The sequence below is a fragment of the Pygocentrus nattereri genome, chromosome 6 (assembly GCF_015220715.1).
Source record: "Pygocentrus nattereri isolate fPygNat1 chromosome 6, fPygNat1.pri, whole genome shotgun sequence".
NCBI classification, from domain to species: Eukaryota; Metazoa; Chordata; class Actinopteri; order Characiformes; family Serrasalmidae; genus Pygocentrus; species Pygocentrus nattereri.
Window position 1 is genome coordinate 27,273,341 of NC_051216.1, and position 16,931 is coordinate 27,290,271.

The 16,931-nt window shown below is 38.1% G+C and overlaps 1 protein-coding gene across 1 annotated transcript in view; it reads right to left on the reverse strand.

Annotated features, from left to right (window-relative positions):
* The window catches only part of uxs1 (UDP-glucuronate decarboxylase 1), a 78,401-nt gene extending 63,334 nt beyond the window's left edge, over positions 1-15,067 (reverse strand). The window contains exons 1-2 of the mRNA XM_017704673.2: positions 14,018-15,067; positions 966-990 (exon numbers count right to left, since the gene is read on the reverse strand). Coding sequence (XP_017560162.1) covers positions 966-990; positions 14,018-14,108 — 116 coding nt within the window. The 5' untranslated portion in view covers positions 14,109-15,067. The remainder of the gene's footprint in view (positions 1-965; positions 991-14,017) is intronic.
* Between the last annotated feature and the right edge of the window lie 1,864 nt (positions 15,068-16,931).

The following is a 16,931-nucleotide window of genomic DNA, read 5'->3' on the forward strand; positions in this document are numbered from 1 at the left end:
GTTTAATTAAAGGTCATTTAAATTATCAATATTAATAAAATGTCAAGTAGAAGATGACCAATAAGCATTTTATCCTAAAACAATATGTGGAACGTTTTTTTTAGTGCCACCACATTGAGTTAAAAACGTCTCAGCTTCAGAACATTGTTCATAAAGATCCACTCCACTCCTGCTCTGCACCTTGCAAAGGAGATTTCTTTGTGCTTCAGACTGTTAAATGTCATTTCACTTTATTTGCTTTTATTAAATTTGTAACGTCTGTTTCCCAGGCCTAAGTGTTAATCTCATTTGCATCTTGTGTGGGGGGCTGCAGAGAACAGGTCCTTTGTCATGTAATGATCCCCATAGTCATAAGCATAGTCACAGTGCCTCTCCCTTTTTCAATGAAAAGCTCTGCATGGGCAACATGTCAAGTGACTTTTGATAGAAAAATATAAGGTTACACTTTCCTAACTACAAATATGAGTAACACTGTCACTCCACACAACACCACTTCACTGTCATGTCGGTCTGTACATTTTCTCCATGACTTTTTACAACGCAGCATAACAAATATTAGGATAGTGATTTTAATATTTGAACACTGACACCCAGAATGGTTAATTGACAAGTCACAAGTCGAGTGCCCTCACACATCCGTTACTGTATGCTTGTATAATTTGGTTCTAGTTGATCGTATTAAATCACATTTTATTTTATTTGTACCTCTTCATCCAGTGTAGGAAGTACTCATTTATCCAAGACTTACTTTTGCTCATTTCTATGTCTGAAACACCACGTTGCTTTGCACAGAACAGCATTATAGGCAGGCCCCAAAATTTTTTTGAATGTACACAATAGAAAGGCATGACACTAATGAAGTCGTTGCATCGGATCGTTAATAAAGAATGAAAAAGAGTAGAGGACTAAAAAAGGTAGATTAAATTGGCAAATTATCTGCAAGAACAGAAAAAGAGCATCTTTACCTCATATTGTAGGTTCCCCAGACAGCTGAAAAACAAAAGAGGGAATAAAACAAGAAAGTATATAAAGTAAACGATGCAGTACAATCACACAAACATATACACATGCAAACAACACAAACAACAAGTCTTCTTTATTTTGGGTGAGCAGTAATGGTCAGAATTTAACAACCAAGCGTATGATGGCCAATTAAAGCTGTAAATATGCAGGTGTTTTAAGCAGTCTCCATAAATGACTGTCACGTATGAATGATTAAAAAAAAATAAGCTTGATTACTGACAGCCTAGTACCCACAAGTTGAATATGTCTAAAGCTATGCATATACACTGTTAAGTGTTTCAGAAAGTGGCTCAGAAAGTCAGTCACATTTAATGAATATGGAAAATCAACACACATGTTCAAAATACCAGAGGAAACATTACAATGGTACAAATAGCGATTAAAAAGATAATGAAAATAATGGGGCTGGAAATGGCATATCGGAATAGATGGGTATTGACATCAGCAGAAAATGCTGAATTGGATTGCAGGAAAAAAAAGAAATAATCTGATCCAAATCTATAACAAAGTGATGTTATCTATTTATTTCTTCGTGTGGGGTAGCAAAGTTTTTGAGCAGCCTGAGCATGGTGGCCTACTTTACAATGATCATCTTAAGTAAAGAGCTTTAATAAAAAAAAATTAAAAAGCTCATTTTAAATCTCAATATCTTCTAAGGTATAAAAATTGGATTAGTATCACTATCAACCAACACTCAATGTTTCAGTATCGACATCTGTATCGATATCAGTTTCAGGAAAGGAAATGTGATATTGTGCCATCTTTAGATTTACCTGCAATTCAGAATAACTGCAAAAAGACAAACATAAATTAGCTCTCATTCCCCAGCTCTCACGTACCACTTATGACTTCAGGTCTTAAATATAATGCCCACGAAACTGAGATAAGTAGTATAAAATCCAGGTCAAAAGCGAGCACAAGTTTCCCATGTTCTCCTTCTGCAGGGCATACGGCTATGCGCTAAGGCTCATTGGATATAACCTGTATATCGCTGTAGTCGGAACAAAACCTCATATGTCCAAAATGGTAACTTTGAAGGAAAAGGGGAGGAAAAAAAAAAAAAAAAAAAAACATACATTACTTTTAACAATGTCAGTGGAACCAGAATTTCTTCCAAGTCACTTTGGGTCATTTCCTTCAGTCCATTCTTCATAAAATTTACATATAATGTAAAGGGTAACAGGTATTTTCAAATGATGTCAAAAACTCAAAACCGACAAAATTGAGATACAAGGATTTCTTCTGACAACAGCAAAATTCAAAGCCATGCCACTGGAGCAAGAGTAATTTAAAATGTTAATATAATGGTAAATGTCTGTTTCGTACACTTTGTACATCAACCACCACATTTCTTCCCTGGAAATGCTCTGCCAGACCTGGAATGCCTGTAATTTCATGTTCCTGATTTAGGATTGTTTTGCTCACTTTTGCCTTCAGCAGGTCAAATGCACATTTAGTCAGGCTCACATTAGGAGGGTGATCAAAAAAATTCAAATCTTTGGCCCTGAAAAACAAAAAAGTGTTTCTGATTTGAATTTGACCAGTTAGAAGCGGTCAATAAAGACAAGTAACCATGGTTGTGCACACTTCGGTGGCATGTTAGTGCTTAGGTGTGTGGTAGAGTTCTCTCATTCACACTTTCACACACACACACACTCTCTCTCTCTCTCTCTCTCTCTCTTCAATCAGTCTTCAACTCTTCAACTATGGGTCTCCTATGGTCTTCCCTGTTGTTGCTATTCAATATGGTCTTATTTACTAGCATTATTTCTAATGGTACATTAAAAAACCTCTAGACTGTAGTTTGCTCTCTCAAGCATAAACTAATGAGACAACAACATCGAGCCAGGCTAGAAATAACTAACAAGCCAACTGTCAAATTCAGGGCTTCCCACCTCATGACCCACACTACCGATCACAAAGGCTTGTGTGGCCCACTAGAAGATTTAACTGGCCTACTTGTTTCAAATCCCAGCTTAAATAAATAAATAAAATAATGAATATTACATATCAGATTTCTCTGTACTGTATAACAATGCACCATTGCAACCACCAAAAATAAATTAAAAAAAGAGAATATGTTCTGTTTGCAGTCATTCATCCATGATGAATAAATTCCATGTGATCAAAAAGAGAACGCCTTATATTGACTTGTACTGAAAACATAAACTACAGGTGGGTATGTCTTATGTTATGAAGCATTTTGCCAGCTCAACCTAGTTATTTACACATGTTTTATTTTTACAGAAAAACATGGATGGCAGAGTCGGGCAATCAAATTACAGTATATAATGATAAGACGTTTTATTACACTGAATGGAAAACAACAGAATTACAGCAAAAAGTATTAAACTGAACTGAAAGTAAAAATGACAACTTCTAGAAACTTCTTGAAAATCCAACTTTTGCTTTTCTTGTGGAATTTACATTTCGTTCGCTGCATCTCACATAGACAGATAAGCCTGTAAATAGACTGTTCATGTTTCATTCTGTTTGTACAGCTTGCAGTGACACCTTGTTTGCACAGCTTGACTGTAATGTTTCGCATGCATTCAATTTACTCCAAAAATAAATGCCTTTTAAAAACTTAGAATAGACATATCTGAGAATAGTCAAATAGCAGTTAAACTGATGGCACAGGTAAGAGTACATTATTGTGTATCATTAAATAGTTTTTTTTTCCAAAACAAATGCAATCAAAACAGTCTGTTCAGCCCTGTTATGTCACTTATCCTATACAGAGAACAAACTTCTACACATTTTAAGGTGCAATTATTACTTATTTAGTGAATCAACATACTGAGGGAAAATAAAGCATAATGTGGCCTTTGCATAAGTTACAGTACATTTTATTTTATGTGATTTATTACTCTCATGTTAAACTCAGCAAATAAATTTTAAAAATTGCATTTGCAAACACTGTGCATTTCATTCTAGCCTGAATTCCAAGTAAAATGAAATGCAGCCTAAATCTTTCATGGGTCACCTGTGATGGATGCATATACCCTGAAATTAAAACAGTCTTCACTTCAGTTTCTTAACTGTTTCCTTTCAAATCCATTTTTTTGAATACAGATCTGTAATTATGCAAAGCCTCTGGCCCCCAGCCTGTGCCTTTACACCAAAGCAGCCCTTCATCTGGCCGTACACATTCCTGCTATCTGGATGATTTATGGCAAACGTCACTGCAACTCAAGACAAACTCCCTCCTACACAGCCAGCACTCCCTTACATGAAACAAATGTAAATAAATGCAGGGAGCATAGTACAGAATTTTGGTTTTATTCATTTTTTTTTATTTGACAGCTGGCTAATAAGAAGCATTTTTGACATAAGGATGACAAATAGTTACAGTAGTAAATAGCTGAGCGATGCAACAGAATGCAAACCATGCAGAGAATTTGTCTTGATGAGACTCATAGTCTCAACATTCATCTTGTCCAATACAAAGACTGACTTTTAAAGAACTTAACCTCAAACTATGTTCTAAAAACTAAGAATGTAAATGATCAACCTCTTAAAATCCCAGCCTTATGACATACTGAAGCTTATTATTCAGTGACTACAAAGACTTCAATGCTAACTGGTTGAGCTATTCTTAGGTTATGGAAGTGTATAATAAAACTTCATGCCCTGGCCATGTAAGGTCTTAACTAAAGAACAAACAATTATCTGATCAATGCTGTTGGTTAAAAGGGTTTATTGAGTTAATTTCAATTAAAGTAAAAACAAGGACGCTAAAAACACTGCAGTGTGGAAAGTTCAGCAGTAGCACAGCTACAATTATGTACCACATGGCTTTTGAGAACTACTGAGGTACACTGAGCCAAACTGTAAACGTGCATTCTGAACGCAAAGCTAGCATACGTCATGGCATTCATGTCTGTTTTAACCTGGGCTAGTAATGAGGGTGAAATATATTAAGGCTACATTTACATTTTTTCAATTTAATAAAGCTGACCAATGTTGACAGTAAACACGGTGCTACATCAAGGAGCTTACTGCTTTTATGAAAAAAAGCAACAATATACCATATGAAAAATTACATAAATGTAGTATCTGCTGTGAAATGTGGTTTATGGACAGTGTGGTTGATCTTTCTGTAGTCCATGAATATATATTCCGGTCTAGTTTTGCTGTCATATAATCAAGAAGATATAATAATTAATTTGGTTTAAACCAAGTGAGGGGACCAGATTCCTGCTCACTTTGTCTACTTCGCTGCTCAAACAGTCAGGTAGTTACAGGTCAACCAGTGTGCCTGAGCAAAAAAAATCAACAAAATGTACTGCACACCTGCCCTCATCCCAGGATTAAAAAAAAAACGGGGTCAAAGCTGTCTAGTTACCTATACACATTGATGTCTAGCACCACCTATCAAAACTACATTCAACACAAGCAATATTTTGTAATATTTCAGTGCATTAATAAAGAATTTAGTTCATATGTGGTGTTATAAATGCGCATACACCGAGTATTTTACAAGAGCTTTAAATGTGGTTCAATCAGTCAGCTTTCAGAACCAGAACAATCAGTTTTATAACTAATATTTTGATGGGTCACACCCCCCTCTTATTTAAGGCATTTAGGCTAGGGTTTTAAGAAAGGTGAGAACAGCACAATGTCTTGACAGGGTCACTTGAAATACATCGTACCATGTGAGATAGCCATGCTTCAGGGGCCTGACAGCAACTGGGGCAGTCATTCATCATAATGTCCATTCCTGACCCAAATATAATCCACTCTGATACTTTGTTTTAGGGCTGAGTTACAATGATAAATTACCAACGCCCGAAAAACACTGAACTTTTCATCAAGTTTTTGTTATCATCATATTAACAGGACCAAAGTGTGCCAAGAAAACCTTGCCCACACCTTTACACCACCTTCAATAGCCTGGACTGTTGACATAATGCAGGTTGGGTCCATGGATTCATTCTACTGGTGCGAAATTCTGAACCTACCATCTGTGTGGTAGGTTCAGAACTTCTACGTTTTCTCGTCAACTGCAGTTTTGGTGAGCCTGTGGTCACTACAGCCTTGGCTAACAGAAGTGGAACATGGTCTTCTGATGTTGTAGCCCATCCACCTCAAGTTTTGATGTGCTGTGCATTCTGAGATGTTGTTGCTGCAGTTGTACAGAGTGGTTATCTGTTGGCTCAAACCAGTCTAGCCATTCTTCGCTGACCTCGCTCATCTCTCGTCGACAGAACTTGTGCTCACTGGATGTTTTTTCTTTAGTGCACCATACGGTGTAAACTCTAGAGATTGCTGTGAGCGAAAATCCTAGAGGATCAGCAGTTACAGAAATACTCAAACCTGTATGTATAAAAGATATATACGTACATACACACATACTGAAACCTTTTTTGCTGATACAGCAAAAGTTTGATATCATAAAGAATTACCTACTTAGAAATAGGTAGTTGTTAGAATAAATGAGTGTGAAGGACCCTAACAGTTAAATCACTGAAATGTATGTGATTTTAAATGACCTGCATTAGCTAGCTATGCTACATAAGTTACCTTTCATAGAGTGGCATTACAGTGGAGCAGAGTGGGTTACGTTCCACATCAAACAAGCATTTCTGTTTAGTCATGAGTAAACGCAGTAGGCAACAATATGTACCTGCAAAGAGGAGATGCACTGTTTCCTGTTTACATTTAAATTTTCCACTTTTTCTAGCTTGGTGTTTTCTTTGATAAAGCAATTTAAATGCTTTATTCAAGATTAAAAATACATTAAGATCAATTACATTTTAATAATCATTTTTGACAATTGCATAATCATTTTAAGCATAAACATGCAGATTCAAAAAGCTGGCTGAAGCTAACAGGAGAATGAAATCTAGTGTTACCATTATCAACATGCCAACAGTGTACAGTTTCTGCACTTGTATGCGTGTCTCTCCCTCTCCACATGTGTGCGTGTGCTTGTCCGTGCTTCAGTACACCAAGCTAATGTAATGTCACATTGTTGGAACTTCTAGTCATTTAGTACCCAATTTTCTCCCCAATTTAGTCGTCTCCAATTCCGGCCGCTACTTAGGACTCCCCCAATCACACGATGCTACCAACACTAAGAGGGTGAAGGCTAGCACAGGCTTCCTCCAAGACCTGGGAAACCAGCCACCACTTCCTTTTGAACTGCCGCTCACGCAACATCACGGGACAGCCGAACGCGCTTGGAGGAAAGCGCGAACCGCCAGATCTGTTACGTCAGCTAACAGACACCTGCACTGACTAGCATTGCGCTGAGTGATGGGAGGAGAAGGGGGGCCATTCTACCCACCCAGAGAAAGCGAGGCCAATTGTGCTCTCTTGGACTCCGGGTTACGGATGGATGCCGTATCACAAGTTATTATTTTTAATGTGTTGATCACTTAAATACCGGTCATGTTCTGAAATCCCATAACCCAATGTATTTTTCCTGTTTCATCAACTAATTAGAATTCCATCTATAAACAGCATGTTACTGGTTAAGATAACCATATAAGTTACAATGTAATGTGCTTGGAATAAAGGAATTATCCATGACTTTTCCTTAGTGTTTTTAATCTAAAAACATTGTATTTTTGCTGTTTTAATAGTTAGATAGCTTGACAGAAATTGAGTAATCGTTCATTCAGGAATTCTGCGTTTCAAGTGTTATTTTATTTTTTATCAGATAAAAATAAGATTTTTTTTTATTTATCGCCCATCCGGCTATCTAAATGTTCAATGGCATCAGCCATCCTCCACTGCGATGTAAGGTCCCTCTGTCACTGGCCTAGTCAAATCCCCATTCTCTCAGCTGGTTCTCATTCAATGATGCAAAAACTCAGTGGCCTGCCAAAAAGTTCACACCCTGGACACAGGAGACCAGCATAGAAATCTCCACTCTAGTGAAAATGAGAGTGGAAGCAAAATTCCTAATACGGTACTGAACATAATTAGGCCCCACTGAATAAGAGCGACTGCAAAAAAAACATACTGAGAGAGAAATTGAAGTTTTAATGAATAAAAAAGACTCTTCTGGCCATCTTAAACAGCAGCCCTTGCAGAACAAAATAAAATATTCACCCATGTGTAAGTCAACGTCATTTCAAAGTTGATTTCTCATGCCTATTCTTCCTACTGCTCCCTCTTCTCTTCTGGTAATGTTACGACAGCCACTAGCTGGATTGATTCTAATCCTTGCACAAATTATTCAGGGTTATTGACACAAGCTATCCCTTCCTCTGTGAAGTCTCAGCCAGGCCACTCATCAGCCTGTCATTATCTTAAATGAGAACACAAACGCAGGCAATATAGTGCTAAAGAGAGAGGACACACATTAGCTGACTGTTCCAAGTGCCTAAGAGGCTATTACACAGTAAATGCTGTTGTAGTCATTCCTGGAATCTGACCAAACACAAGAAAACCGCTGTGATCCAAAAATTACATTCAGCACCAAGGAGAGCAACTGCTTGTCAGTACAGTGAATGCCTGACATTTGACAAAAAAAACCACAAAGCATGTAAAAAGCAAAACAGCTCTGGGGTAAAGTGCACCTGAAGGCATTTGCTAACCAAAAACTCTGATCTCTCAGAGCACAGAATGCTGACATCTCAAAACTAACAAAAGATGCTCTACTGTTCATTCCAGAGAATCACATCTATGGAGTTTCATATTCAGAGACGAACACGTGTATATGCACTTGTAACATATAAGGACATATTTCTCTCATTATTTCTGGAGTAAACATTCTTGCATAGGCAATTTAACTTCTTAGATTAAATCTTAGAAACAGTGAGAGTTAGCAAGCTTGGTAAAATATTCACATGCTAGGTGATCTGAAACGTCTGATTTAATCTTAGCTTAAGAAGGTCAGTGTTCTCGTTCCATACAGTGTCTTGGTGTTTTTTTTTTTTTCAACAAAATATTCTACAACGTTCAATAGCAACATAATTTCTCTATGGATCTCTGCCTCACATCAAGAAACTAAGAACGAAATCTAGAAAAAGTGGTATTCACCATTTTAAATCAGTGGTCACCAACCTGTTCCAGGATCCCTTCCTGCAGACTTAAGCTTCAACCCTAATCACTCCACCTGATCCATCTAATTATTGCCAACAAGAGTCCTTAATTAGCTGAATTAGGTGTGTTACAGGTGGGTTGGAGGTGAAACCTTTATGACGGTATATCTCTAGGAGGAGAGTTGGTGACCACTGTTTTAAACAGTGTTTTATTAGCTTCCTAGTTTAAGGCCAAATTTAGTAACAATGTGCCTTAAAATAACAGCTTTAAAATAATTGTATGTTACACTGACTTGTAATAGGGAGAATAGTGTCTCTGTCATTGGCAATCCGGGCCCAGAACACCTAGCAATGAAAGCAATGAAAATCGGACAGCAGTGTAGATCCCTGCCAATGTTATTAAAAAAACTGCAATATACAATTATGCCAAAAAAACCTTGAAAGTTTGCAGCCTCCTATAATAAAACCCTGTAATATTACTCCATCTTGTAAGCTGACATGATCTTTTGCTTCTGATGCTGTCTTTGCAGGTATTATGCTGAATTCCGTCTTGCCTGCAGAATCTGACTCCCCTCACACCGGTATTTGGACGCTACAGATAACACTTGCAATTTCGGTCGTTTGCAAGCATTGTCACTAAGCATGGCCAGTATTGCCTCTCTCTCTCTCTCACAATATTCTGAGGTAAATCAACACTGCAGCTGGTCACTCTAAAATTCAAAACTTCAAATAAGTAATGCAGCTAATTACTTCTCTGCCAAATTAGGGAACATGTTGCAAAACATGCCTTGTTCTTCATCGTAGTGCACCCAACGCATTTTATCACACATGAGTGGCAGCAGCGTCTAATGTGCTCCAAACAAGAGCAGTGAATGAGAGTCTTGCAGTTCACTTGGCACATCACTTCCATTTGTTTTATTATAGAAAGATATTGGAAGTAAATTCATTATAGATTATTACAAATACATTGCTTTAAAAGTCCTGTACAGAAAAAAAGATGCATCAAGATGCATCAACAATCATTTTAAAATTGCATCGCAGCCTCTGAATCATAATCTAATTGAATCACGAGGTGCCTAGAGATTCCTACCCCTATTGTCTTGATGTTAAGAGTTCATCTAGCTGGCTGTCCTCCCATGGACAAATCAACACATTCATGAAGCATAATAGCTAATCATTATCCTCCATCTCTGGCATTTACAAAATTTAGGCATAAAAAAAGTGAATTAAGTCATGTTTCTATCCACTACAGTTACGCAAAGACACTTTAGATGACATAAGCCACCACAATTAGGGCCTGCATCAAAACGAACACAATGGAGATGTTTAACTCTGTTTTTACTTTAAGTAGAATTATCTTTAAAGTCATCTGCCATCTTTTTATGGCTGTGTTGTCTGCAGCTCAGAGACACTGGGCAGAATGAGCAATGATCCACCTAATGAGGACTGAAACCTCAATGTCACCCCAACGATGTCCACCTTGTAGTGTAAAACTCTTTTTGCTATATTTGATCTTTTTTTTTCTTCAAATTTTAAGCTTTTTCCATTCAGTTTTTTTTCCTTCCACAGCAAACTGTTGGAAGGAAAACTCGCCATTGTCTGTGGTGATTTATCCTCATAACTTAACTGCTGACCATAAACACCTTCCTTTTCACTGCTCTGATTTCCTACTGTCACAAATATCTCTGACGGAATAATCTTAGCACTTAAGGTAACTATAAACACTACTCAAATGTTGACATAACTGGGAAAACTCACAAGTACAAACAGCTTTCAAGCAAAAACCATCTAGGGGGCTGCATGCTTCTATATTTCGACGGTCAAAATTCCCAAAGGAAAATGTCTTCTGAGATCACATTTTCTTAGTCTTAGAAGAAACAGACCTCAGAACTCAGATCTCTAATTTATCAACTATTCCTCCTGAAATCTCCTCAGGAAAAAAGAGGAGCTTAATATAAGCATTTCATTCTAAGATGTTCTGGAGATAAATGAGAACATGCCAGATCTCAAGCTACAGTGATATATGCTGAAAGATTTCTGAGAAGAGCGCATAACAAAACCGTGAAAATTCTTTGACAACTCTTGTATATGACTCAGTGCTCATCATTTGTTTCAGCAAATGCTATATAGTGAACAGTGAATAGAGAGTGGTGCTATCCTTCTGTATATACACATACACACACAGGCCAATGCACACACACAGATGTTAATGAGAATTCCACTAATTCCATCATTCCAATTGGGTTGATGTGAAATGTTTCACTCTAAAGAAACAGAATTGTTCACAGAAGCAGTGTTTAAGGTTTGTAACATCTCCCTCCCAGAAGGCAGTTACATGAAATGTACACATTCCTGATGCATAAGACAGGTGTGTTTTCATGCATATCAATAATACAATCATTATCAGATTTCAGCAATTATCTAATTATTCAAGCAATCATGTAAATCGCATACTCTAAATTCCTGAATCAGATTAAGGATGTTATCAGACTTCAAGAAATCCAATACAGAGCTCAGAATCTAGATTTTATGTCAGTAATTGGGCTTTTTGGGCATTGAGCACTCCAATTTATGTTGTTTCTCCTACTCTGCACTTATACGCAGAGTATACAGCTGTGCTGGAAAATCTTGCTTGCTGTTAAAGACGGCAAGTTTGAATTTTACATCACATCCTTCTTCTGTGAGTTTACTGGTGGCTGCAAAGCATACATGTAGACCTTACCTAGTATATCACTACTCAAGTGCACGTTAACATTTCCCAAAGCAGTCTTCAGGGCCCGCCAGACAGTTGACATTTTTGCTACAGTTCAACTCAGAATACAGAGATGAAAAGAAAATGTGGACCATCCAGGAGGCCATGAGGAGCAGTTCCAGAAACACTACAATAAACTAATTACTGGCAAAATTTTAATTTCTACAGTTACCAGATTAATAAGTGCATGTAAACACATTCATTGTTTTAGATGACTGTGTGCCAAGCAGTTGAATTACTGTATTTTTAAAACATTTTGAAAAATACATTCATGGTGGAGAGACCCCTGGTTCCTATCATCTCTGTAAAGAAATGTGAGTCAGCAAATTTCAAAATAATAAACAATTTCACCTCAAACCACTCTGAATGACTGTGTTTACATCTCAACTATTTACCTATACAGAAGTTCTGGAAAATCTGTGGAATTGCCCTTTAAAGGCTTTAGTCCTAAACTAAACAACCAAATACTGTAGTTTCGTATGTTGTAATTGTGTATTCTGTAAGCTGTCAGACGAGGTCAAGTTAAAGTGGAGGGAAAAAAAACACTATCACTACGCAATATTTTCATGGGGTTTATCATACAGACAGTCCAAGTCCAAGTCCAATTCCCAACTAACTAGATGTTTCAAGATGTTTACCAAAGCAAGACAAACAGAAGAAAGAGGATTTACCTAGACTAGAGTTGAACTCATCTCCTAGTCAAATTCAAAACTAGTCTTACCAGCTCAAAGAAGGTTTGTAGGAGAGAAAAATATGCTTTTTAAACTATAGCTTCAGTGTACTTTTATTAGTACTATGTATTAGATTATATGCAATCAAAGTTTAATGTCATATTATCAAAGGTCTTTGACTTGCTTGCAAATGGCCTTTAATATAAATAATACAAAGTAAAATATTACACTTAAGCCATTGCCTCAATCAAAGTGACACCCCTGCACTGCCTTTTGTCTCATGCATTGAAAATGTGACTAAAAAGGTAGTGTAACTACTTCTATCTACTTTAATATAATTTAGTCATAAACAGGACACTTTAGATGGAAGACATTCATCATCTCCACAAATTTTTTTCTGAGGCTGTAGGAAAGCGAGAGAAAGTGTGAGAGAGAGAGAGAGAGAGAGAGAGAGAGAGAGAGAGAGAGAGAGAGAGAGAGAGAGAGAGATTCAGAATCGTTTGTCCAGTGAGTTTACATGCACAACTTTCCTACATAAATACACCTATAGATATTACTGGGGAATTCCACTGATTTTTCAAAGTTTCTGCATAGTTAAATCATTAAGATGGACTGGTCTAGAAGTTCCCTCATAGAAAGCTATTACATAAAATGGTTCTAAATATGATGGCACATGTCTGAGACATTATTTATGATAGTTTTGCAATAAACTTTTGGTTTAAAACATATATTTTTAAAAATAAATTCATGGTGGAAGGCTATACGCAGGATGTTCTAAGACAAAACAGTACTAAATCATTTTTCTTCTCATTTACTACTATTTTCTCATTCATCTATCATATCAATAATTTATCACATCAACATTACATGTAAAAACGCTATAGTCTCATGTACATTCACTGGAGGTTTTGGAAAGTAAACAAAATAGCTATACGTGATGTAGACCTTGAGACCCCTGCCTAGAATTACCTACTTCACATCAAGCCACTCCAAACGGCTGTGTTTACATCTCCATGACAGAACGACACAGGAGTTTAGAAAATTCTGTAGAATTCCCCTTTAAGGCTTTAGTCTCCACACTGAACAACCAAATACTGTAGTTTTGTATTTTGTAATGAAATGAGACAAAAGAAATTAGAGGAAAGTACTACAACTAACTAGATGTTTCAAGAAGTTTATCAAGGCAGGACAAACGGACTTCATTAGTTAGACTTCATTAGACTAGAGCTAGTAAAAACCTAGTCTTATTATTATTCATAGCTTTCCAGGGGAAAAGTTACAATATTTTCGTTTTTTTTTCTCTTTTTCTTCTAACTGCAGCATTACTGTATATTTATTTGTATCATATTATATAACTGCTTGCAAAGGTCCTCTGTAATAAACAAGACAGTTCAGATGGAAAACATTCATCATCTCTGCAAAGTTCCTCTGAAGGTGTAGGACAATCCGTTGATGCACAAAGTCAAGAAGTTCAAACTTTTATAAACTTTCGAGAGACAGAGAAGCAGAAAAGATTTAGGTTTAGTTCATGAGCCCTGGTGTGCAGCCAAGGAGTGTAAGCGCGGTCTACTCACAGGCGATGTATGCGATGAGGGCGAGGGCGACGAGGAGTTTCATTATTCTTCTGTTTATTACTGTAATCAGCCAGGTCATCCGCATCTTCATCCAGGAAATGCAGCATTGACACGGGAAGCCGCAGCGAGCTCCCTCACAACTATTGCATGATTAAAGTCCGAGTGACAAGCGCTCCAGTTAGGAAGTCACGTTAGTTCATAAAATTACGACATTTGTCTTCTTAACCCTCTATTAAAACGGACAGTGCAACTCGGTCGCTCAACTGAAGATTGTGAACAAGGTGTCCGAGTGGAGAACAGAACTGAAGGGGCTTTCAGCGTATCTAAAACGTGAAACCCTGCATGGCTGACTTTATCTGGAGTTCAAGGTAGTGTCAGACAGGTTGGGGGGGCTGCTGCTGCTAGTGAAGCCAGCTAGTTAGTTAACCCAGCTAGCTAACTGTCCGCTATCTCGCAAATTAGCAGTTACAAAACCGTTACCTTGGTAAAAGAACAGTTCATGTACTCCGAGTCATTTGGGCTTTATGTGCGTTAAGAGACACGCAGCTCAGTTGGACTATAAATAGAGTCCCATTCTTCTCGGCGCCAACAAGTTCCCGATAGCCTGTTAGCTAGCCCGACTGCTAGCCAGCTAACGTTAGATCAGTCAGCACAGGCTTCAGTGAAGGCATATTGCCTGCTAGCGGAGTAACAGCTCTGTTTCTTCTGATAAACTGTTCGCTCGGCTAACACAGGCACCGTGTATCGGCGAACTACTTTCTGAACAACCTCGGCACTTATTAACAACTTAAACACGAGTGAAACGATGTACTGTTTCTCCGAGTGGGCCATACGCAACGCAGCGTTGACTCTGCTATCAACTGCGTATCCTGTCGCGGTAGCAGAAATACAGGTTGACGTGTGTGCTTATCGAATTTGCGTAGAACACGAACTCCTTAAAGCAGATACGGCAACAAACACCGCGGTTGCGCTTTTTTACCTTTCTCTGCGCAGAAAACTGAAAACTAAGAAGCTGTTTTAGTAGGTATGCGCAACACTATATTGTCAGGGCGAAGCAATCGAGTGCAGATGTGTTCACCATGAGAACAGAGTTCCTTTCATAGAGACCAGACAGCGCGGCAATATTCCACAGAGCCTCATAATTCAATGTTTTTCCACTTCACACTGTTGCTCCTCCCCTTGATTCTTTCGGTGTCTATATATCAGCCAGTGCTCCTTTCTTTATTCTCAGTTCAGCTGGGGAAGGGTCATGTGAAGGACCTGATTGATGTAAAAAAAAAAAAAACTAAAGAACTTTTAGGGGACTAATCACATACAATAGTGAATGGTAACTTACTGTTCACCTATCTCTCCTTTTATTCAAAATATTCTGTGGCAGTCAGTTACAAACTCTGAATATGAATAACCATAGCCATTACCATTCTGAATAAGGAAAAGCCATAAGTGTCTATGACACTGTGCCTTTAGTAAAAGAATAAGTGCTTATTCCACACTTAGCTACAGAGCCATAGACTGCTGTAAAAAAGTATTTGGCCCTCTTGAGTTCCTCTATTTTTTGCATATTTGTCACAATTGTTTCAGATCCATAATAATAATAATCATCATCTTCATCATCATAATAATGATGATCATTGAATCTATTGAAATTTTAGAATATTTGAAAGTCCTGTTGAAAGTAAACATCACTTAAACAGAACTTTTCCAGCATGTGAAATAGGCTTAACAAGCAGCACACTGTCAAAAGAAACTGCTTTCACACACAAGATTTACATCCAAATCATGGATTGACAATTCCATACGCCACTTTCCTCTGTGCAAGTTTGCAAAATTTTAGGTACTAGCTTCATCCGTTTGCTGCTTTTCATTATTTTCCTTGGATATAGACATTCAAGCAGCAAAGAACAGCACTTTTTGTCTAAAACAGTCAGTTCCCTGCGATAACGTAACGTGAAAAAATGAAGTAATGCAATAAATCAAAACAGTCGCATTGCAAAATGAACCAGTCACACAACCCCACACATGATGCTGGGACTGGATAGCTTCCATACTCGGAGCAGACTGTGCCAGAGTTCGCTGGAAGCCAACCCCAGATCACTGATTTCAGGAGGACCAGAAATTGGTTCTTTGGATGTGTCCCGGGCTTGAAAACAGCTTCCATACTTGACCAAACATACTGAACTCACAGAGCAAGTGGTCCTGGGTCTGGGAAAAAGCTCTAGTGTGAAAATGACCTAAGAAACTGTAGGCCTTGATCGCCTTAGATGAGGTCAGAAAAAGACTGAACAAAAAATGGCATATATGGGAGTTTACACACTGCAAGGCAAAAACCACTGATAACCAAAAGGAACAGAAAAGTTAGTCTCATATTTGCCAGAAAACACCTTGATAACCATGTTCATGTTCTTTGATTTCTCCAGTGCCTCAAACACCATACAGCCTAGGCTCCTGAGGGACAAGCTGGAGAACACAGGGGTGGATCACCACCTATCAAACTGGATTCTGGACTATCTCACCAACCAACCACAGTATGTGAGGGCATGGGACAGTGTGTCTGTTCATGTACAGCTCACCAAACTGCCATCTACAGAAGTTCTCTGATGACTCAGCAATTATCAGACTCATTACAGATGAGGATGACAGAAGACTCAGAAGACTGAGGTCGTTTGAAGTGCAGGGGACGCTCCTGAGGACCTTCTTTGACACCATTGTGGCATCAGCCATCTTCTTTGGAGTGGTCTGCTGGGGCAGCAGCATCTCAACTGCAGACAAGAAGAGACTTGACAGACTCATTAAGAGGACCTGTTCAGGAAGGAGACAGGAGGATGTTAGCCAGACTAGCATCCATACTGGAGCTCCTTCAGTGACCGGCTGCTTCACCCCAAGTGTGTGAAGGAGCGCTTTTGCAGGTCCTTCC